Source organism: Sesamum indicum, linkage group LG15 (genome assembly GCF_000512975.1).
Source record: "Sesamum indicum cultivar Zhongzhi No. 13 linkage group LG15, S_indicum_v1.0, whole genome shotgun sequence".
Classification (NCBI taxonomy): Eukaryota; Viridiplantae; Streptophyta; class Magnoliopsida; order Lamiales; family Pedaliaceae; genus Sesamum; species Sesamum indicum.
In genome coordinates, this window is record NC_026159.1 from 6,507,631 (window position 1) to 6,530,074 (window position 22,444).

At 31.6% G+C, this 22,444-nt stretch overlaps 2 protein-coding genes across 3 annotated transcripts in view; both read right to left on the minus strand.

Annotated features, from left to right (window-relative positions):
- Nucleotides 1-5,016, minus strand: part of LOC105178079 (5' exonuclease Apollo) — a 5,598-nt gene extending 582 nt beyond the window's left edge. Inside the window, exons 1-4 of one of the 2 annotated variants that reach the window (XR_849088.2) lie at nucleotides 4,663-5,016; nucleotides 4,479-4,584; nucleotides 3,541-3,752; nucleotides 1,456-2,777 (exon numbers count right to left, since the gene is read on the minus strand). Coding sequence is in view for 1 of the 2 variants with exons in the window: in XM_011101437.2 (XP_011099739.1) it covers nucleotides 1,632-2,777; nucleotides 3,541-3,752; nucleotides 4,479-4,584; nucleotides 4,663-4,851 (1,653 nt within the window). In the remaining variant the exon portion in view is untranslated. Of the gene's footprint in view, nucleotides 1-913; nucleotides 2,778-3,540; nucleotides 3,753-4,478; nucleotides 4,585-4,662 lie in introns of those variants that run through there. The other variant, XM_011101437.2, reaches the window with a different exon arrangement.
- On the minus strand, nucleotides 7,496-12,704 carry LOC105178081 (mitogen-activated protein kinase kinase kinase 3-like). The gene is made up of 11 exons (XM_011101439.2): nucleotides 11,925-12,704; nucleotides 11,006-11,323; nucleotides 10,403-10,490; nucleotides 10,236-10,298; nucleotides 9,963-10,123; nucleotides 9,799-9,874; nucleotides 9,185-9,244; nucleotides 8,953-9,060; nucleotides 8,618-8,854; nucleotides 8,322-8,419; nucleotides 7,496-8,223 (listed from the first exon to the last, which is right to left on the minus strand). Exons 1-11 carry the CDS (start codon nucleotides 12,329-12,331, stop codon nucleotides 7,962-7,964), a joined length of 1,878 nt encoding a protein of 625 aa, XP_011099741.1. The 5' UTR covers nucleotides 12,332-12,704; the 3' UTR covers nucleotides 7,496-7,961.

The following is a 22,444-nucleotide window of genomic DNA, read 5'->3' on the forward strand; positions in this document are numbered from 1 at the left end:
ACTATTAATCTAGCCATCTCATAGAGTACAAGACCGCACTTACATGATATATTTACATCATCTATTCTTTTTCCGGTTCTAAAGGTTGATTCATTTCTGTGAAGTGGTCAACACCCTACAGCTCAATTTTCTGAATTTAAGCGACTACTCATAAATAAATCAGCTATTGGATGCATGTGCATAATTAATTTTTAATTATACTTATTTAGGGGTGTTTACAAAAACTTCTGCTTATAGAGAAGTGAAAAGTTGTAGACAAAGTTGATAGTTTTAGTAGTTTTAGTAGTTTTAGTATATCATTTTACTAAGATTATTTTAATCATGAAAAAATAAATAAAACACTAAACAACATTCCAAGTTTTCTCATATTTTTATAATGTTTTATTGTAAAATTAAAGTTAATTCAATTGATAATATATAGCACATATATAATCTAATCTAAACTAATTTGTCTTAATATCCATTAGAATTCTACCATACTATTTGTATGTGTTTAACACCTGATAGTGTACTAATTAAACTTATTAGTAGAAATAAACTCAATAATTTACAGGGTTAAAAACATTTAACATTTAAAAAAATTTGACAATATTGAACTATGCATTTTGTTGCATTTACACCCCTAAAATATAGGGGTATGAAAGGTAACAAAAACATCCCTAATTAAAATATGTTTTATTAAAAAAATCTCCTCCAAAACTACTTATACTGATTTAAAATTTTTTTACTCAAATTTTATTTTAAAATAATATTAAAATTTATAACCTTTTATAAAATTATGTAATACAAAAAGATATTTATAAGCTTAAAATAGCAAATATATTTGACAAAGTAAATCATTTATGTTAAAAAAGTACATGTAGTCACAGCCTACAATTTTATCAATGTAATAGGAGACTTTTTCAACATTCAGTATGTTTTTATGATGATAACTTAAAAGACAACAAAACCACGCTCACCAACTCACTTATGTAACTTCCTTCCTGACTAATTTATGATTTATTATTTGGCTGTGTCTTGAAAATTACAAATGCGTTTCCCAGCCACTACAAGTACTACGTCTAAAGGTTCAACAATATAGTAGACACATAACTTACTAACATTTGAAATATCCAGAAAACCAAAGGGAGCAGAAAAGAAGATCTACAAATCTCTTCAGCCAGAATAATATCAGAAGCCGAAAGTTATTGGTTGCAGCCACCAAGATATGAATTATATGGCAACTGTATTTCACATAAGGATGGTAATTCCAATGTTTATGCTACATAAACAATCAAATTGAAGGAATGGATGCATGGTGCCTGAAGGCCTAATAGTTATCATATATTCGTAATATAATTACATTTGGATACACGTCAATTGACAAACAATAGGTGATCCTCATAAGAATCACAATGTTGTATCAGCCCATTAAGCCAGCAACTGAAAAGAAATTTAAACAAGTAGCATACTGACCTGCACCTGCAACTGCTTCACTGGCTGAAGAGCCAGCTAATAACATCTGCAACTCAAAGTCAGACATTGGAGAGCAGAGACAGATGGATATTCTTCATGAACATCCAAGCTAAGTAGATCATAGTCAAGCTATAAATAGCCAGAAGGACGTTGGATATATGCAAGGAAACCACAATTCACATCCTGTTCTTTGCAGATCTTTTGGCATCCATAAGCGCCAAAAGGGATGGAAGACGCTGAGGTACTGGCACATTCATAGACCTGTAAAATCTTCTTAGATTTCCACTATAGCTATTTGACAAGCTAATAGGTGGAAATACATCAACTTTTTTATTCTCTATATTTATGTGTTCAGAAGTGTTTTCTGTTTCTGCAAAATCAGTTGTTTTCATTGTTTTATGTAGCTGTGCAAGTTTCAATTCAGCCACATCTTCCTTTTTAGAAGACACATCTTTTGTTTCAATCGATACTCTCTCAATGGAGTCACTACTCATGGGTAATTCTACTTTCTGTTCATGTTGGAAAGTAGAATCACAGAAGCCAAGCCTTGCTCTTCCAAATAATGTGATCATGCGTCTTTTGCTTGGGGGAGAGAAACTCAACCGTTTTCTGTGGCGTGTGGATATGACAACTGGTTCAGGTTGGGTTTCTACACAGCTAATGGAAATGTTCTCCACAACATGTGAGCAGCTCATACTTTTTTCTGACTCATCTGGTCCTAAAGAGGCTACTGCACTGATGTCCAGAAGTTTCTGGAGAGAGTGACTGAAAGCTTGTTGATTATTGAAACAGTTCTTCTTAACATAATCCAGCTCCATGGCCCTGCAGCTAGGAGTTGTCGACACTACCCATTTAGGTGCAAGAAGCTGCAAGGCCCACTCCAATTCATCCCTGGATGAGTGTATTGAGTAACAGATGTGCCAAACACCATAAGGATCTCTAACTGCGTGATCAAATCTTTCTTTTCTCCAGTTTTCTCTCTCGAAATGACCTTCATCACAGGCATACCACTGTGAAGAAGGGCGAATAATAAGAGGTTCATGCTGAAAATGGGCACAAGCCTCAGCTATCTTTGCTTCAGCTCTTTCATATAGTTTTGGGAATCCATCTAATAACTGGAAACGGGAAGATGGATCTTCCGATATTATCTCAGGGACTATAAGCTTGAGAGATTTAAAGCATTCTAAATTATTGGCTTTATCAACAAATATTTTCTCGCCAAATGTATGAGCCACCCGTACAAGTATCTCTTCTTGACCTAGAAGATCACATGTCAAATACACCGTGCGGGCATCAGGGTGTTTCCATATACAATTGATAACCTGGTTCACAAATATGAATTCACAACCTAACATGAGCTTCCAGACAATGAAACAATACACATGGAATTCATATCCACTAATCTATTCACTAAAAGAATCAAACCTATACAACTAGGCCATCTCAAATCTACGTCTCCAGGATCCAGTTGTAAGTACTTAGTCAGAAATTATTTGGCTTCAACAATTTGCTTATCTTGTTTAATGTTTTAGCAGTTTCATGTCATTCAATACTGGAACTCCTTTTAAGGTAACTTCATCACCTTACTAAGCCATAGCTACAGAGAAATTTAAAAGTTCCAAGATCTTAAAGATGGTGGCATATTGCCTCTATCTTTCAACAAAAGAACCTATGTATCCTCAACTTATCAATGATACTCAAAACAAATAATCCATATCCACCCTTCTTACATGATAAACCAACATTTCAGGACATTTTTCACCATTACAGAGTATAGTTAGTTAAACTAGTCATCTTATGCCGCATGAGCAGGATGCCAGGACCTAATCTTTATTGTCAAAGGCCACAGCTACTGTGAAGCAACACAAAGAGATACACAGAACAGCAGAAATTGACAGCCTGAAAGGATCTGGACACCAAATAAATTTTCAGATGGTTGTTAAAACCAGCAAGTTTGATCCATTCCACAAATTAGTACAAAATTCCACCTGAGCAGTTAGTGGAAAACAACTAAATATAAAAGAAAACCAACATCTTTCCAATCAAATTACAACAGCTATTCTATGAGCCACCAAGCAATTATACCTGCTGGATTGCCATGTATCTGCTGGGCATCTTCAAAGGAAACTGACCAAATGTGCAATCTAAAAAGATGTAATCAAGTGGACACGTTGGTTGTTTTCCTGTCTTGCCAATGTACTTGTCCGGTAAGCTTTGCAAACATTCAGGAGTTAATCTGCAATCTCCCGTATGCAGAATATTCCCAAAATTTCCTTCAAATAGAAACATGACAGCCCCTGAAATTCACAAATTGTATTTTCATGAGAATCTTTGAACAGCATAGTTTTCAATTAACAAGTCTAATGTCCATATAAAAGCAAAGGCAACTGCTAGTGGAACATAGCCTTAAAAGCAAGGGCCAACAAAAGTTAACGCAATTCACCTCTGAAGTAATAAACCAGGGATAAGAAAGGTAAAAAATAGTAAGAAGAAGAAGGCACCAATGAGAATATAAAATGTAAATAAATTTGATGATGGGTAATAAATATGAGGAATTAGAAAGCAAAGCACGGTAGCTATATGGGTTATCAACAGAATGCAAAGTTAAGAAAACATATTTGAATTATTATTATAATGACCAATGGATGTCGATTCTTTCCCGCTCAGTTTGAATTCACCCTAAAGAGCAGAGAACAATCTTTCAGTAATTGTAACTCGGTTGTAAGTTATCTAAAGCTAACAAAATGAATTCTTGTCAAACCCAAAAAGGTTAGTTAAGGCACATAATTACAAGCAAGACCGATTAGCATAACAGCCAACCACGAACCTAAAAACACAACAAAGGGGAGAGAATCACATACACAATCTCTACATACTCTGCCTGCTCAAATCCCAATTAGACGTCAATCAGGAATATGACACTTGTTTAGTGTAGAAAATGGAGAACTTAACAATAAAAAACCACACAACAAAAAGTGCTATCTTTGGAGCTATAGACTTTACGAGATAATAACAACTCATACCCGGACAATGATTGGCATCAAAAGCAGTGACGATGAAATCACCTTCCGGATCCTCAACGATCAACGACTGCCCAACCTCAATACCAACAAACATCGATCCATCAAGCTGAAAATACAAAAAATCCAATTTAGTTAAGAAAAAAGAAAACAAAATATTCAAAAATTCCAATCAAACTACACGCACCTGAGGATAGTACTGGAGGATAAGCGTTTTAGTGAGGAGAGTAGAGTAGATAGGATAAGAAGCGTGGGCAGCCATCCCCTGCGCGTGGTCCTTGTGAGCGTGGGTGAGGAAATGGTGTCTCTTCCTCTTTGAACAAGGCGTCCATGTATCCACCGAAAACGGCAGGCCCCTCGGCATCTCTATCGGCATCTTCAATCCTCTCTCCTCTCTCTAACTCTGTGTTCAAAGAAGATTGAGATCAAGAAAATCGCAAGAGATTTGAATGCAAAAATTGGAGATGGAAATTATGGAATGATTGCAACTTCTTTCTTTTTATCTCCACAACGAGTACTGAAAAAAGTTTTGGAGTTGGGGGGAAAATTGCTGTGTACGATTGGGGAATGATTATCTGCTCCATAATACACGTAACTGTGGTGTACCCTAGAAACGCACGGGTCGGATCCTGGATCTTCCCCCTACTTCCGACTTGGATCCATAAGGGGCTGTTGGCTTGGGATTTTGAAAAAAAAAAGGTTAAATTAAGAATATGAGACAAATGTATCATTTTATAAGGCTTTAATGCAATTTATCCCGTGTGATATTGCAAATGAGTAGATTATCTTTTATAAAAAAAAAAGTGATTTATCTCCCTGTGTTAATTAAAATGAAGCAATTTTATCCCATGTCTAGGGAGGTAAATTGATTCATTTTAAAAAATACAGAGGGGTAAATTGTTGTATTTTAGAATACAAAAAGAGTTAAATTACTAATTTTTTTTATAAAAAAATAATTTACTCATTTACGATATCACATTAAAGTTGCTTGCATTTTCCCTCATTTTATAATATGTTTGCAATTTACTGTAAGGATAGAATGAGGGACCAAGAAAATTTTATTTTCACTTTTGCCTATTTTTTATGATTAAGACAAGGGATAATTACACATTCCTTTGTAAGGTTTTAGTGCATTTATACATAGATTTTTATGGTTTAAAAATTACTTATCTCCTGAAATTTGTTTCTTTTTAATAATAAGTCTCTATGTTAATTAAAAACCACGTAAATTGCTTATATTAACAAAAAAAAATCAAATAAAAAATTATATTTATTCTTAATTGACTTATTACAAATTTATTGGAAGTCAAATTAATTCTTTTTTACGATCAAATTACCCTTATACATATTCACATGCTAATGTATATGAGAAAGTATATTTTTATCGTTATAAGGGTAGTCTGGTTATAAAAAAAATTATTTGACCTGTAATAAGCCAATCGATTGTAAATATCAATTTTTATTTATTTTTTTTTTAATATCAACAATTTAGTTAATTTTATTAGTTGATGGTAAACTTCAAGAAATATTAAATATAATTTTCAAACCACAATGAGCTGACGAGTAATTACACCGAATATTATAGGAGTGCAATTATCCCTTAAAACAAAGACAAAATTAGTCATTATGTTTGGATTTGTATTTTAGTTGTTTTGTTTTGTGTTTTGGAAATATAGAGAGAAAAATAGAGATAAGTGAGTGTGTGTTGAAAATGGATGATATGTTTGGATTTGTGTTTTGGGAAAATTTAAAATATTTTAAAATAAGTAATGTAGGTTTGATGTTGGGATTTAAGAGACAAAAATTACTGTTCAGCGTCAAATCATATATTTTTATATATATAAATATATATATATAAATATTTTATGTTTAATGTTGTATTTTTTTGGGAGACAAAAAATACTGTTTATTGTCAAATCATATCTGTTTTATATTATATATATAAATGTATATATATATTATATATAGAAAGTTGAAAAATAAAAAAACACGCAGATAAGGTGTAAAAACACAAAAACAAACACTGTGTTTGGATTCCAATTTTGGCCCATTCCCGAGATGGGCCAAAAATAGAGCAATGTTTGGTTTTCCTTTTTACACCTTCACTAGGTGTAAAACACAAATTGGGCTACTACCCTATTTTGTTTTTTTTTTTTTATTTTATAGGTCTAGCCCATGTTTTTTAATCTATAAAAGGGTTTTTTAATCTGAAAATTGCAGTCATTGTCTTCAACGTTATCGTCTTCAACCTTTCCTCCTTGGGTACTCTGCTCTACTCCCCCAGTAAATTATTCATTAAATTTGTAATTATTATTTAAAATATTACAAAAATATTTAACAAAGATAATTACTTAATTTAAATATATATACTATATTTCACTAACAAACAAATTATTATATACATACACAATTATATTAATAAATATATACAAAAAAGACATGATTTGACATCAACAGTAATTTGTCTCCTATATTCCAACATCAAACATACACCACTTATTTTAAACTATTTCATATTATATCAAAACACAAATCCAAACATACCATCTATCTCAAACACATACTTATTTATCTTTATTTTTCTCTCTCTATCTCCAAAACACAAAACCAAAACACCAAATTACAAATCCAAACACAATGAAATATTTTGTGTATTTTATTCTGTCTCGGGAAATGCGAAAACACAAAACCAAACAAAGCCAGTGTTTTTCTTTTTCTCTTGTCTTCTTTCCTCCTTTTTGGCGGTGGCCTCGCAGAGCGAAGGATCCCCACCCGCCACGGTGATGGGGGGAAATTTACGGCGTTTGTCCAATGATGGAAGCGTGTCGGTGGCAAACGACGGAGAATTGAGTGAGGAGAGAGGCAGAGAAACGTGGGTTCAGCGGAATAATTTTACTTATCAAAGTTTACCACAAAATTTTATCTCATGTGGGTGTATGTTTGCTGATGCAGTTCTTTTTATCTCGTTTGAATATATTCATTGATTTTAAATTATATTTTCATATCAGAAGAACCGGAGCTCAATTTGAAGCATATTTTTGCACTAATTGGGAGTTCGAATGCATTTTTTCTTATCCATATTAATCAAATAGCAGAAAGCTAACAAGCAAAGAGAAGCTGGCAACTACCAAATAATTTACTTGAAACTCCCTGCTTACCGATTCTTGATCAACACTCCACTAGCATAAAGCAGAAGCTCTCAGTCTCTGGTATAGCCATCGTCGGTCATCACAACATAGTAAGGTACCAATACAATGAATCTGTCCAACTCGACGCAATATTCCCTTACCTTATGATCACTCCTGTGCAAACCGATGCCACTCTTGGATTGTCGTAGCTGAATCCAAGTCGGTCGCTTTCATGAAGCAGGTGATCGAGTATCTTGAATGCTTGCACGAGTAGTGGTTTATTGATTCATCTGGGCGTGCAATTGTTGAGAGAACAGGCGTCCGAGGGATTGGAAACTTTTGGCTCCTTTCGGAGGTACTATAGGATGGTTCTTGTAGGGGGTCTAACAGGTGTTTGAGATCTAAATTGTGGGATTTCGAGCCACGGATCAAACGAGCTTCTTGAGTTGGGCCTTGAAGGAAACACCGAGTGATCACTGTAGTTATGATTACCTTGCCCGACTGAAGTATAAGAAGGGTGTGGTGGAGAGAGAAAGAAACTCCTGTGTGCTGCTCCGTCGTGTCGTAACGGGCTAGAGGAGGGTGATACCGGCAATGATGTTATTGTTCTTGTGTTGTCTCTGCAGATGTAGTAAGCAGACAGCAGTTAGTAACTGGGTTGTGCTCAAGCAAATATGCACATAAAATGCATTGGATGGATTCAAGCAGTATTCATTACCTGGGGCTTATTAAGGTCCTTGGTACTGTTAACCTTGAAGCTTCGTCTCTATCGGAAGAACTGTTGTGCATTCTGCTCGAGTGCATCTCCAGAGCAGTCTGCCATAGACAAGCAGGCAAGCTATCATATAAAATAAAAAGCAGCAAGACACAAATGTATCCCATCAGCATTCAGGAAGTTATACTAGAAATTTTCATCAAAACTTGAGCTATAACTTGACGACCTCCTAAAGGAGAAAGGGATTCATAAGAACCAATAAAGATGCATAGGATCCAATCAGCTCGTGAAAGAATTACCGGAGTGCGGCTTCCATCAAATGCACGAGGAAATGCTTCTCGTGTTATATTGACATTGGTTGCTCGTGCTGTCGTTTGGTTTCTAACAAAAGGGTGAGTGAGTAGTTGGGCTGCCGTGGGCCTTGCAGATGGTTCCCGCTGCAAGCATAGCCGTATAAAACTTTTTGCATCAGCAGATAGGTGTTCGGGAATCTCGGGAATATCTTTGCTGTTCCCAATTTTAAATATAGCAGCAACCTGTTAAATAACAAAAGCACAAGAAATTTTAGTACCGATTCAATAAATGCTAACAATCACCAAACTTGACATCGACCACTAAAAATAAAATGTCTAACCCCTTCAAATTGGCTCCAAGGTGGCTTTGACGTTGCCATTTCAAGAACTGTGCAACCTAAGCTCCAGATATCCACAGGAAGGCTGTAGCCATTTGTATTCATGACCACCTGATGGGAAATAACAACGGCTAATTAGAAATTATTGCAAATACATCGTCCTATATGTCCCCTGAGTATGTACATATATATATATATATATTTATCTATATATAGGAGGGGGAGAGAGAGAGACCTCTGGGGCCATCCAATAAGGGCTTCCTTTGAATGATAGCATTGAAGAACAGGAAGCTATCTGTCAAACGGAAAGCATTAGGTTAAAGAGTCAGTATCTGGAGTCCTCCACATCAATATATCATTCAGATAATTCAAGAATGATAGTAAACATGAAACACCGTGCTTCCACAGGTCCTTTTTCCCCTCTGTCATCACTTTTATTTATCGTGCCAGGATTCCCAACAACGACATTATTAATGTATTAAGAATGAACCCAAACCAATAACAACATAGGAGAATCTACACTAGCCATGTAACTGTTTCACACTTCACACTCCAACAAGAGCGATCAGTCAGAAGGCAAGTAAATTACTCTTGTTACGTGAATGATTTCATAAGGCCACGGTGCGCCTGGGTAAATTTCCCCTGGTCCAGTTGTACTAGACGCATTTCATCTTCACATATAGATTGCGATGAGCCAAATATCAAGCTAATTGGTCAACCGAGTTTCAAGAGATGCTGAGTTTCGCTTATTTCAGAAAGCCAGAATCACATTTGTAAAGTTTCTCCGTCTCTGTATGTTATTTACTATTATAGATAGAAAAATAGCAAAATGTGGGAGGAGATACATACATGTTTTGCCATGCCGAAATCAGCAAGTTTTATTTCACCATTGGGATCTACTAAAATGTTTGCTCCTTTGATATCTCTACAGAGAAGAGCCGAAATTTTAAAGATGTATCAAAATCTCATACAGATATAACAATTGTGATCACCACGAGAGAGACAAGTGATACCTGTGCACTGTATTGCGTCCGTGTAAGTACGCTAGACCAGAGAGAATCTGCCGGGTGTAATTTTGTATAACGGGTTCCCCGAAAGGCCCATACTCTTGAAGTAATTTGTGGATGGAACCCCCAGAGACATACTCCAAGTAAAGTGATAGCCTATCTTCAGTCTGGAAAAAGCCAGGTGAAAGAATCAGACAGCCATTTTTCCAATTCATTCAAAGATTCACAGGCAAATAGGATGATCGACGTTATATGATTGAAATATTTAAGGCCCCGTACCAAATCACTTCCATAGTATTGAACAATGTTTGCATGCGAAAGCTGACTTAGCAAGGCCATCTCCTGATCAATAACCGAATGTCACAAAGAAGATAGATAGATAAAGGGAACTGAAATTTTTCTTAAGGTAAGGACTACAGAAAATCAATACACGGACTGGGGAGGACCTGGTTCAGTTGCTTGAGACTTTCTTTCGATGATTGATCATCTGAAACAACCTTAACTTCTTTTATTGCACACATTTGCCCATTCTCACTGCCATTAAGACATCATGAAGTTAAGATATAGATGGACATTGGGATGCTGAAAGGAAATTTGACATCTTTTTCACAAAGTTGACAAATTACACAAATAAAAATCCTATATGATACAAGCGAGATATTAGAAGACATTTTCTTTAAGTTCAGGTCATGCACTGTAATTTATTATTACAAGTAACATTCTCCATCCCTTTAGTATAAGATATTAAAACGAATTACGATTGAACTAAACTAATTTTATGCAAAAACTACCAATAACTTTTTGACTTTATCATTATGAAAGAATGACATTTAAAGAGTTAATTTTGGATTAGAAGGAGACAAAATGAAAATTAATTCATTTCAATAGTTGAACAAGTAGTGGCTCAGAAAAACCAACTCTCACTAAGCCAAACTATGCCGAGTACTATACACATAAATACAAACACACTAGGCATCCATGGGAGTAAAAAGAACAAGTACTAAATATATGCATCTCTTTCCCAATGTTTTTGCATAAATTCCCATTACCTGTTAAAGCCAAGGTAAACATGGCCAAAAGTGCCTCTTCCTAGAAGCCTCCCTTTCCTCCATTTTGAAGAATTACTACATGAGCTTTCAGTTATCCCAGGACTTCTTGGAGTCGGTAATGCAGAAGGACTAGCTGGAGAACCAGGTGGAAGTGGCAGTTTATGACATTCACTCCTCCCATCCTCCAATTTTGCAGCTGGAGAGTCCAAATTAATACCACTAAGTCGTGCATGAAGGGGAGACGTTGCCGTCGTAGTACACTTCAATCCTCGACCTGGGCTTCGTAGCAAAGGACTTGATCTGTTCTCCCCATGCCCTCTGTCAAGAGAATACAAATTTGACACCCACAACATTAGCTCCAATGACAGCATTGAAGCACAACTTAAACCAATACTAGTAACTACTCCTGTCTTAAAGACATCGAATGACAAAGAATTGGAGGGCTTGGCCAGCGGGGTCCGGGCTACAAATTCTTCACAAGTAAACTGGAAATGTATCTAATTCTGAAGTTACTACTTCATCTCTTAAACTTCAGCTAGGGCATCATATAGGCACAAAAATAACTGGTATTCTGATAGAAATCTTTGGAGAATATGTATAGGTATAAGTATTGATCTAAAACTAGAAGGATCACATACTTTACTTCAAGTTAATAACTCAAATTTGAACCAAAAAATCAACCAAAATCCTTTCTGATTTCCAGGACTGAAGCCAACCAAAAGGCACAAAAGTTTCAATCTTCTACAAGAAAATCCAAGTCCTAAAGGGTTTGAAAATTTAAGTAATTAATTAAATCAAACGGATCCAGTATCAACTCAACCATCATAAATTCCCAAAAATAATCACCACAAAACTCAAAGAAAGAAATTCAACCCTTCAATCACTTTTTTTTTTTCAAAAAAAAAAATATCAGCCCAACCTATAAGCAGCATGATCAACGGCGACATGGTTAGGATCATCGGAGGACCCAGATGAGCTGTCGCTCGAAACGGAGCCCGACCCGGATCCGGACCCGACCCCATGAACATGATCATTTGATGGCTCCAAAGGCCTAGGCAAGGGGTGCCCTCTATCTAACGACGACGCCGAATCAAACCCTGAAAACCCAGATGAATTCCCACCTCCCAATTCTCTTCCTGCAGCAGAAAAATCTCGGCTATTTCTTGGCGAGTTCCTCGGCTGCTGCTGCAATAAAACCTCATCAAAGCTCCTGGCTTTATTGTCGCTTTCTTTCACCCTCTTCTTTTCATTCTTCACTGATGAACCCTTCGCAGAAGTTTCAGAATCTTTGCTCCTCCCAGATATTTTACCCCACCAAGCTGGCATTTTTTCCTCAAACGGAAGTACACAAAAACAGAGCAAAATTATCTATATACCTATCTGTACATAAATATATATATATATATATATATGTTTATAAGTATAAATATGTATCTATCTATACGCTGTTCTATGTGTATATATGTATCAATCAAAGGGAGAAAGAAAGAGAGAAGGAAAGAGAAGAGTTGAAACAGGTCGAATTTACACAGACAAGAACTTGGACAAGAGTTGAGAGAGAAAAGACCCCAACATTATCTCGTCATATACACACACAATCTGTTTAAATTCTAAGTTATTACCAAGTGGACTATCATCCCTTGTTTTCTTGTTCTTGGTTTATTTGTTTCTGTTTGAAATTCTTGTGAAGAGAGAAAAGGGGATGGAAATGGCGATGGAAAAGGTTGATGAACAGCTAAGCCAGTTGGGGACGGCGGCCGGTGGTTGGATTAAAGCATCTACTTGGCGTGGCCTACTTTTCTAGAATAATATACACATACACATACTAGTGTGTGTATGTATCATAAATAAATGCACACTTGTGCCTGTGGGGCAGCGTGCAGTGTGTGCTTACGTGTGTGGGCAGTATGAGTAAATCCATGCACTTCGTTGCGGTTCGGGGGGTGGAAAATGACGTCCTACTCTCCCTACTCAGCTACTCCCATCGTCGAAGCTTTGGCCTTTTGGGGGCTAATTTATAATAATGACAAAATAGAGGGGTCCCTCTATATTGTATTAAAATGTAACTTTTACTTTTTTTTTACAAAAAAAGATTTACATACAGCTGAAGAAGTTTCAAGGGTTTAATGCAATATATCTCATTATAATATTATAAATAAGTAAATTATTTTTTTATAAAATAATAGCAATTTATCCTTTTGTGTTCTTTAAAATCGAGCAATTTACCTCCCATTCTAAGGAGGTAAATTGTTATTTTAAAAGATATAAGGGATAAATTATTGTATTTTAAAATACAGAAAGATAAATTATTATTTTTATAGACGATAATTTAGTCATTTATAATAATACAAGAAGGTTGCTTGCGTTTTTACGATTTGAAATATATAAAAAAAATAAGTTCTTTAAATATTTAAAAGTTTTATCTACTAATATTTGCTACTATAATTTTATTGTACGTATACTCTTACCTTCACTTACACAATATTATGTGTACATATATTTTCAACATTATAAATAACTAGAATTTAAAAATACATAAATTCAATATCATCTATTACACTCAAATAATCTTAATGTGAAAGCTTAAATTTTGATCGTGTTTAATCAATGTTTACCATAATTTTAATTGTGATCGAAATATTTGTCATAATCATTAGATACGAATAGTGTTTTGGCCTTATTTGCTGATGATGTAAGCGAGCATCTCGTTGAGGAGTTTTAGTGGTTATAACCCCAAAGTCTCATCTTTCTAATAAAGTAAGTTATCAGGCCTGTACCATAAGACTCATAAAAAGTCAAAAAGGGCAATACCTCGCTCAATGGAACACCAATAAAGTTTCAAGCCACATCACTTTGCATCGTTTGTGGAAATGAAAACATGCTCTCGTTCCAAACCCCTCGTTTTGGGGGTTGATAATGTAGACAAACGACCCACATTAATTATATATGAAGAGTTTGAGCGGCCTCCTCTTCGTAGCAAGGGGCCTTTTCATAACAAAATCGTGAAGTCAAAACGTTGAATGCCTCACACAGCTAAACATTAATCACGTCACAAGTCAAATTACTTGTAGAAACAACGATCAAGAATTGTTCCGCAATCATAAAATTAGTATTTATCTCGATTTTTTTTTTACCAATTAACTCCCAAAAAACGTAAATTTAAAATCAATTTTGAGATAGTAAAATTTCTAATAATAATAATAATGGAGAAATCAAAAATCGGACAGAAGAATTTTACTGCAATAAGTAAAATCAAAATCAAGATTAGGAAGAAAAATAAAGTTTTTCTATAAAGTTATGTGATTTTCTTAAAAGAATAGCTTTTTTTTGTAATTATTTATATTCATACAGATGATGGTTTTTTCTTTACCACAAAAAAAAAAAAAAAAAAAAAACTAGTTGAGTTAGGTTTGGCTACCTTGGTATGCTATGTTATGGTCCCAACCCTTTGATTAGTGTATAGAATAAGGTATTAGCACTAGCAATTAACAAAATTAGTGCCAGTACAACTAGCATTAATTAAAGAGACTAAAATTCCTCACAATGTTTTATATATCCAATATTTTTTATTATATATAAACGATTAATTATCGAAATCAGTATAGTAAGATATTTTACGACCCTATCACTATGCGAAGGCGCACAACTAGAAAGAAAAACTATAGGGCTTATAAGTTGCATAATTTCTCGTCTGCTGTTAATATGCAACAAGTTGTAAATATCGTAGGCAAATGATAATATACTTTACAAACCTTCATTAATTGATTCTTAAAGGATAAATTATAGTGGAATAAATATTTTCTCGTTGTTTGAAAAATTACAAATACGTCCTAAGATTGATTGATCGTCTAACAAATACCTCTCTTCAATGGGCTATCACGAATGGGTATCTGTTAGGCGACCATTAATTTTGAGGAGGTATTTATAATTTTTCAAACAATAAAAATGTATAATTGTGACAAATTTAAAAACACTTCTCCAGATTAAATCTAATTACACATGCCCATTGCCCTTTGCAAAATAAATTTATTGAAATTTATTCCGACGTGATATTTTAAAAAAATGAATTATCCTCCTATAAAGAAAATGACAATTTACCCCATCTGTGTTTTTTAAAATAAAATAATTTTAACTCTCTGTTTAGAGAGATAAATTGCTTTATTTAAAAAAATACAGGAGGAAATTGATGTATTTTAAAAAATATAGGGGATAAATTGTTATTTCTTTTCATAGGGAAATAATTTACTAATTTACAATATCACAGGTGGGTTGTTTGCAATTTTTTCTTTGCAAAATTGTAAGTGTACCCTTAAAATTTTAGTTGTAGTTATAAATACGCTCCTTATTCAATTGCGATATTTTACACAAACACCCCTCATGGGTGTAGTTATAATTTTAATAACGAGGGTATTATATAATTAAACCTAATAATATTATAAAATTATGAGACAATTACACTTTCATCTCCTGAGGTTTGGTGTAATTATACATAGACTCTTTATGGTTTGAAAATTATATTTAGTACCCATGAAGTTTGCTTTCATCTAAACAAATAAGTTCCTCCGTTAATAAAAAATTATTGAATTTGCTGATACTAAAAAAGGAAAAAAAAATTATAATTACTCCCAATTAACTTATTGCTGATTTATTGCAGGTCTTCACGCATTAATGCATGTGAAGAGATATATTATCACCGTTATTAGGGTAGTTTATTCCTAAAAGAATTATTTGACCTGCAATAAATCAGTAATAAGTCAATCGAGGGTAAATATCAATTTTCATTCAGTTTTTTTTTATTAATATCAGCACATTCGGTGAACTTTGACTAATGGGGGACTTATTTGTTAGACAGAAGCCAACCTTATGAGTGATAGATGTAATTTTTCAATCTATAAGATTTATATGTAATTATACTAAACCTCAAGGACGAAAGTATAATTATCCCTAAAATTACTACTACATCCATTAAATTGCATTATGTTAGAAACATCCATTTCCATGACCTCCATATTTCTAGACTTTTCAAGAATCCATCCAAAAATTTAATGCCTACTATCAATTTTATGAGCATAAATATTTCTTGATTAAAGATTGTTGCTTTTTTTCTTCAAAAGTATCATTTTATTGAATTAAATAACAATGTTGATATGGAGGTAATTTTTAGGAATCATATAAAAATCTAATATCCCCATCTTTATTTCAATCTACGGACAAGTTAGAATTCGTGTATTTTTATTTGGGTCGTTTTGGTCCGACTCTAACTTGATATCAAATATATATATATATATATATATGGACCCACTCTGACTAATTGATCATTTTAAAATATGTAGTTCACATGAATTCGTACAATTAAAACAATTTATAAATATCTGTCTTTCATACTAAAGGTACAATTTTTGCTACTCTAATATTTTTTACCAACTTAAAAATTTCTCCTTCACGACCTATCCAACTTAGTTACTAGAAAGCTATAATCAAGATTTTTTTTTTTTTTTTTGCTATAATCAGGATCTTGTTGGTGTAGTTCTTATGGTTTTCTGACTTATGTTTTCGTTCAAGAAAAACTGAGGCATATTTGATCTATTTGAGAAACGGATTCAATATTCATGACATATATTCAATCAATCTAAAACTCGTAACATCAAATGTAAAACTAGTAGTTATTAGTTATTATCTTTAAAAATAAATTATACTGAATTTGTTGATATTAACAAAAAAAAAATTTGAATGAAAATTAATATTTATCCTTAGTGATTTATTACTAACTTATTTCAGGTCAAACAAATTTTATTTGATTAAACTATCCTTATAACGGTGAAAATATACCTCATCATATATATAAATATGTAAGATGTATAAGGGTGATTTGGTCATCAAAAAAATTATCAGATGTGCAATAAATTAGTAATAAGTCAATTGGGGATAAGTCCGAAATTTTTTATCCAATTTTTTTGTTATATCAACAAATTATTAAATTTTGATTAACGAATAGACTTATTTATTAAATGAAAGTATTAAATATAATTTTTCAAACCACATGAAATCCGTACATAATTACACTAAATTATAGGACTGAGGGGTGTAATTATTCTTATAAAAAACTTAACATATATCTATATATATATATATATGTGGAAATCGAACCCAACATCTTGACTTAACCGCATGTCATTATTGGTCAGGTCCATGTCAGAGTACAACATGTAATGCAGAGTGTACAAACTTCGGGACTGACACGGTTTGCATCCCTCCGGCCGTAGGCTAAAAGCAGAGAATAAAGAGAATCTCCTTCGGCAAATGTTCCCAGAACGCGTCAACACGTCTTTTTATCGCTTCATGATTTTACTAATATAATATATATGATATGATAAATTTAAACATTGAGATTTGATATAATTATAAATATTATTTTATTATTTAAAAAATAATAAATACATTATTCAAGTAAAAAATTATTATGTAATTCTTGAATGATATTGTGGAAATTACTATTTTATCCTTATTAATTTCTTTCTTTTTCTTAAAAGAAAATTAAAAGAAAATGAAAGTGAGTAAAATAAATAATCCACATAGTATATTGCTCCATAAAAAATTTAAAATTTTTAAAAAATATATAAAAATTTATTATTTGATACCGTATTTTGATCAATTTATTACAAAAATTGGATCGGATGCTAACGGAACATACTCGTGGTTAGACAAACATTAACATTAAAGGGGTATTTATAATTTTTCTAACAATGAGGAGATGTTTGTAATTATACCAAATCTTAGGAAATGACTGCAATTTACCCCATAAGATAAATCAAAATTAGCTTTCATAAGGTTTTATACACTTACAAATACCCCTTCTTCATTCGAAAAATTATGGAATACACTCCTGATTTTAATAATCGTTCAACAACTAGTCCAATCCATTAGTTTCTGTTATATTTTCAATAATTTTGTATTGAACTGGCCAAAATGCCCTAATAGATTATGAATTATAATTTTATTTAATTTTAAAATTTATTTTAGTACTAAATGGATAGTTTTTTTTTATATTTTTTAAAATTTTTCCATCACCTTGCCCGTTTTTTTATAATTTTCATTTAAAAAAATATATAAAAAGCGTAAAGTTGACAATTCAAGACATTCATCCAATAATAAATAATTTTATCAAACATCAGAAGATTATTGATTACTTTTAAATAATAAAAGAGTATTTATAATTATATTAAAAAAACTCGTTGTAATTTATCTTATAATATAATACATATAATTAGAAAAAAGAAAATGAAATAAATTAGGGGGGGAAAAACAGTATGTGTACTGAAAAACGTGTTTTAATTAGTCGGGACCATTTTGCCTTTTGAAAAATTAAAAATAATAACTTCCACGTCATCCAAGAAGTCGCATTTTCACTACACATACATTGTATCATGGAGGAAGGAAAGGACAGAGGAGATTCGGATTTATCGTTCCCACCTAATTTTACATAGAAAGTGGGGTGGGGGTCTGTAGTTGTCCCATGTAATGGACGTATTCCCATGTATCCATAAATGCGATTTCCCCATTATTAAGTAGCGCTTGTGGCCCTCCACTATTATAGACATGGGAAATTTCATGCCACTTCCATCCTTTCTACATGTCTATGTGAGTGGGTTTCATCAACTGTAACCTATAATGCATAGATACATGCCCAACAATACGAACATGATACGATACAGACACGATGATATAAAAAAATTTAAAAAATTAAGATACAATATGCCACTGATACAACTATATATAATCTTTTTATGATTAAATATCTATATTTTTAATTTTTCATAAAACATCGATCGGAATAAAATATAAAATAAGCATGTATTGTATCTAAATTCTTAACCAAATGTGGCTAAAAAAATATACACAATCACCTTATTTCACAAAATAAGCAATGAAAAAAATTATTAGTTAAATCATCATGATTATCTCTAAAATTTTTAGTAATTTTATCTCAAAATTTTAGTTTTTTAAGTTTTTTAATTAATTAATTATTTTTAATTTTGTTACTTATCATGATCTTTCATATCTATCTCCTGATACTTTATTTTCTCATGTATTTTTTATCTCTATAAAAGTAAATATTATAATTTATGCACATACATAGGATGTGCCACTTTGAAAGCAATTACAAATAAGATAGAATTATAAATAGAACATTGTAGTTGGAAAAATTACATCAATACTCTGGACCATTATTTTTGTCTAATAAATAGACCCCCTGTAAGTCCAGTTTTACGGAATTTGCTAATATTAGCAAAAAAATTGAATGAAAATCCATATTTACTTTTATTAACTTATTCCTAACTTATTGCAAGTTAAACAAATATTTTCTTACCAAACTATACTTTTAAAAATGAAGATACACCTTATTGCATGCACTAGTATGCGAAGATTTTTTAAAATAACAAACAGTAAGCATAGAGCAGTAATTCGACTTCAATTTGAGAATGATATCTACAATTTTTTAAAGACTTAATAGCAATTTACCCCCCTGTGATATTGAAAATAAGTACATTACCTCCATATGAAAAAAATATAGCAATTTACCTCCTTATACAGGGAGGTAAATTGTTTCATTTTAAAAATTATAGGGGAATAAATTATTGTATTTTAAAAAATACAAGTAGGCAAACTGCTATTTATTTTTTCATAAGTAGGTAATTTACTCATTTACGATATCACAAGGAGATTGCTTATATTTTTTCTATTTTTTAAATACCGAGTAGGAATACATAATTATAATAAATTTATAGAAAGATATATGTAATTTACGTTTATAGTTAATTGATAAGGATAAGTATTACTAAATATCTGCGTGATCTACATGTGTAATAAATATCATGGAGGCGGCTGTCTCAATAATGACAGCTTCTTGTATGGAACACGACAACTGACGTCCCTCCACCACACATTATAATTTTTCTAAAAAAATATTATAAATAGGCTTTTCTAAAATTTGCTTAATTAATAATACTGCAGTATTATTTAAAAAATTATAAATATATTTTTTAAATTAAAATATTTAAATAAATACCTTCTATAATGAATTGTTATAAGGAGTATTTGTTACGATATTTATAATTTTAAAAGTAATTGTAATTATATAAATAACAAAAATATATTTATAATTATAAAAAATTTTAGAGAAGCCGATTGTAATTTATTCTTCTAAAAAATAATATAAATCCAAATTTGTTTACTGTAAAGCAAAGACAGAAAATAAGAAAAATGCCTGTATTTCAATTATTGAGCGTAGGAAGAAGGATGTTTTAGTTTAATGGTTAATACGGATATTTATAAATAAGTTTGAAATTATAGTTCGAGACTTATTGGATATGGAAATACTTTTTATGATTTTTATGTGAGTTTATTATAATTTATTTTATAGTTCTTTGTCATATTATACTGATTCAAATGATATATTGTTTAATTACTCAATTTATTAAAACATTAATGTAATTATATAAGTACTGCTTTTATTAAAATGAATGGGGATTATTACACCGCTCATCCTATGAGGTTTGATATAATTACATATTAATCTTCTGTGGTTTTGAAAAATACATCTAATGAGTTTGACATTTCTTTCATCTAATAAAATTGATCTCTCTATTAGTTAAAATTCACTGAATTTGTTGATATTAGTAAAAAAGAAAAAAATTGAATAAAATTTTATTTTCACACGATTGACTTATTACTACTTATTACAAATTAAATGGATTTTTTATGATCAAACTACCTTTATAAGGGTGAAAACATACATCCTCACATGCATTAGCATGTGAAGACATGTAAGGGTAATTTATTTATTTGGCATGCAATAAGTTAGTAATATATCAATTGAGGGTATATATAAATTTTTATAAAATTTTTCTTATATCAATAAATTCGGTAAATTTTAATTAAAATAAATCAATTTGTTAGATAACAGTAATATCAAGAATACTTTATTAAATACATAAAGTATGTATTATATATAATTGCACTAAATCTAATAAATATAAATTTATTAAATACATAAAATATATATTAGATATAATTGCACTAAATCTGGCAAGAGGCCAATGTAATTATCCCAAAAGAAGAAAAAAGCTCAGGAACCATTGACGCAGAGTCCACTCTGTGGTCAAAATATAGATTTTTTTGAAATAGCTGAGGTCAACTCTATTTAGTGGAGAAAAATTAAAAACCCAGATGAAAATATTTTGATTTTTTTTTTTTGGAAAAGAGTAAGGAATATAATTTCTGTCAAATTATAATTTCTTATTTATATTTTTTAAAAATTTATAGAAAATAAATACTTTCAAATGTAAAAAAAAAAAGTGTCAAGATTAGTTAATATTTGGTAAAATTAAATTTATTTGAATCAATTATTGCACCCAACACGCACCGGAAGAAATATGTTTTTTTTTACTGTGCTAATTATCATGATTAAAAATAAAAAATCATAATGAATATTAATTGATCACAGCTGGGCAACAACCATTAGTCGTTGTTTCTGCAAGCGAGACTAAAACGTTTGTTACAACTAAAAATCATGACAAATATTTTGACAATAGATAAAACTATAGGCAAATGTCGATTAGTCGCAGTCAAAATTTAAATTCTCGCATCAATTTTTATCTGACGGTTGTACATGATATGATTTAATTTTTAAATCATAGTTATTTATAATCTAGGAATAATCAATTTTTTTTTTGTGCTAAGATCAAACTATATATATAGGGGAAAAAGTCTTCTGTTTTAATTTTAAATTGTTTCATATATCATTTTCTATTTTCTACCAAAATAATTAGGTCATAGGAATGTGCAAATTAACCTAAAGTCTGGAAGGATTCTTGACATGGAAAATGTCAACAAGACTTCCTAATATTGAAAATGTCAACACATTATTATATGAAGTTCATTAATTACAAATTAATTATGCTAATTAGTGGAGAGCCCCCCAAAAAATGACTGTTTTATATTTATACTAATATAAAAAATAAAAGACCTTTACACTCATAAATAGTGATTAATAATACCGTCGCGCCGTATTGTGAAACAAAAAATGCCCTCAATAAGATAATCAATTTATTTAATTTTTAAAATTTTACATTAACTGAAAAATTAGTTTATTTTATTTTATTTTATTTTTTAGTGGAATGTACCGATTTATTTATTTTATACTTATTTAGAATATATTTTAAAGCATGAAAATTTATTTATTATATACACGTAGAAATGACGTGTCACGACGGTTAATTAGTTCTTTTAAAAGACTTGGTATAAACGAATGAGGCCAAGTTTAATTGACGAAGTTAAGATTCCATAAATAAGAGGTGTAGGGGTATTAGTTTGTTTTAATAGTAGCTGTTGGTTTATTGTAACAGTGGTTACATTGATTAGTTATATATATTTGATTTC

Bases quoted from the DNA above. Each gene is read 5' to 3' on its own strand.
- LOC105178081 (XM_011101439.2), bottom strand. From the start codon at position 12,331: ATGCCAGCTTGGTGGGGTAAAATATCTGGGAGGAGCAAAGATTCTGAA. The intron at 10,299-10,402 runs GTCCTCCCCAGT...GTTATTGATCAG, and splicing joins GTCTCAAGCAACTGAACCAG to GAGATGGCCTTGCTAAGTCA. The intron at 8,855-8,952 runs GTTAGACATTTT...GTTATTTAACAG, and splicing joins CTTGGAGCCAATTTGAAGGG to GTTGCTGCTATATTTAAAAT.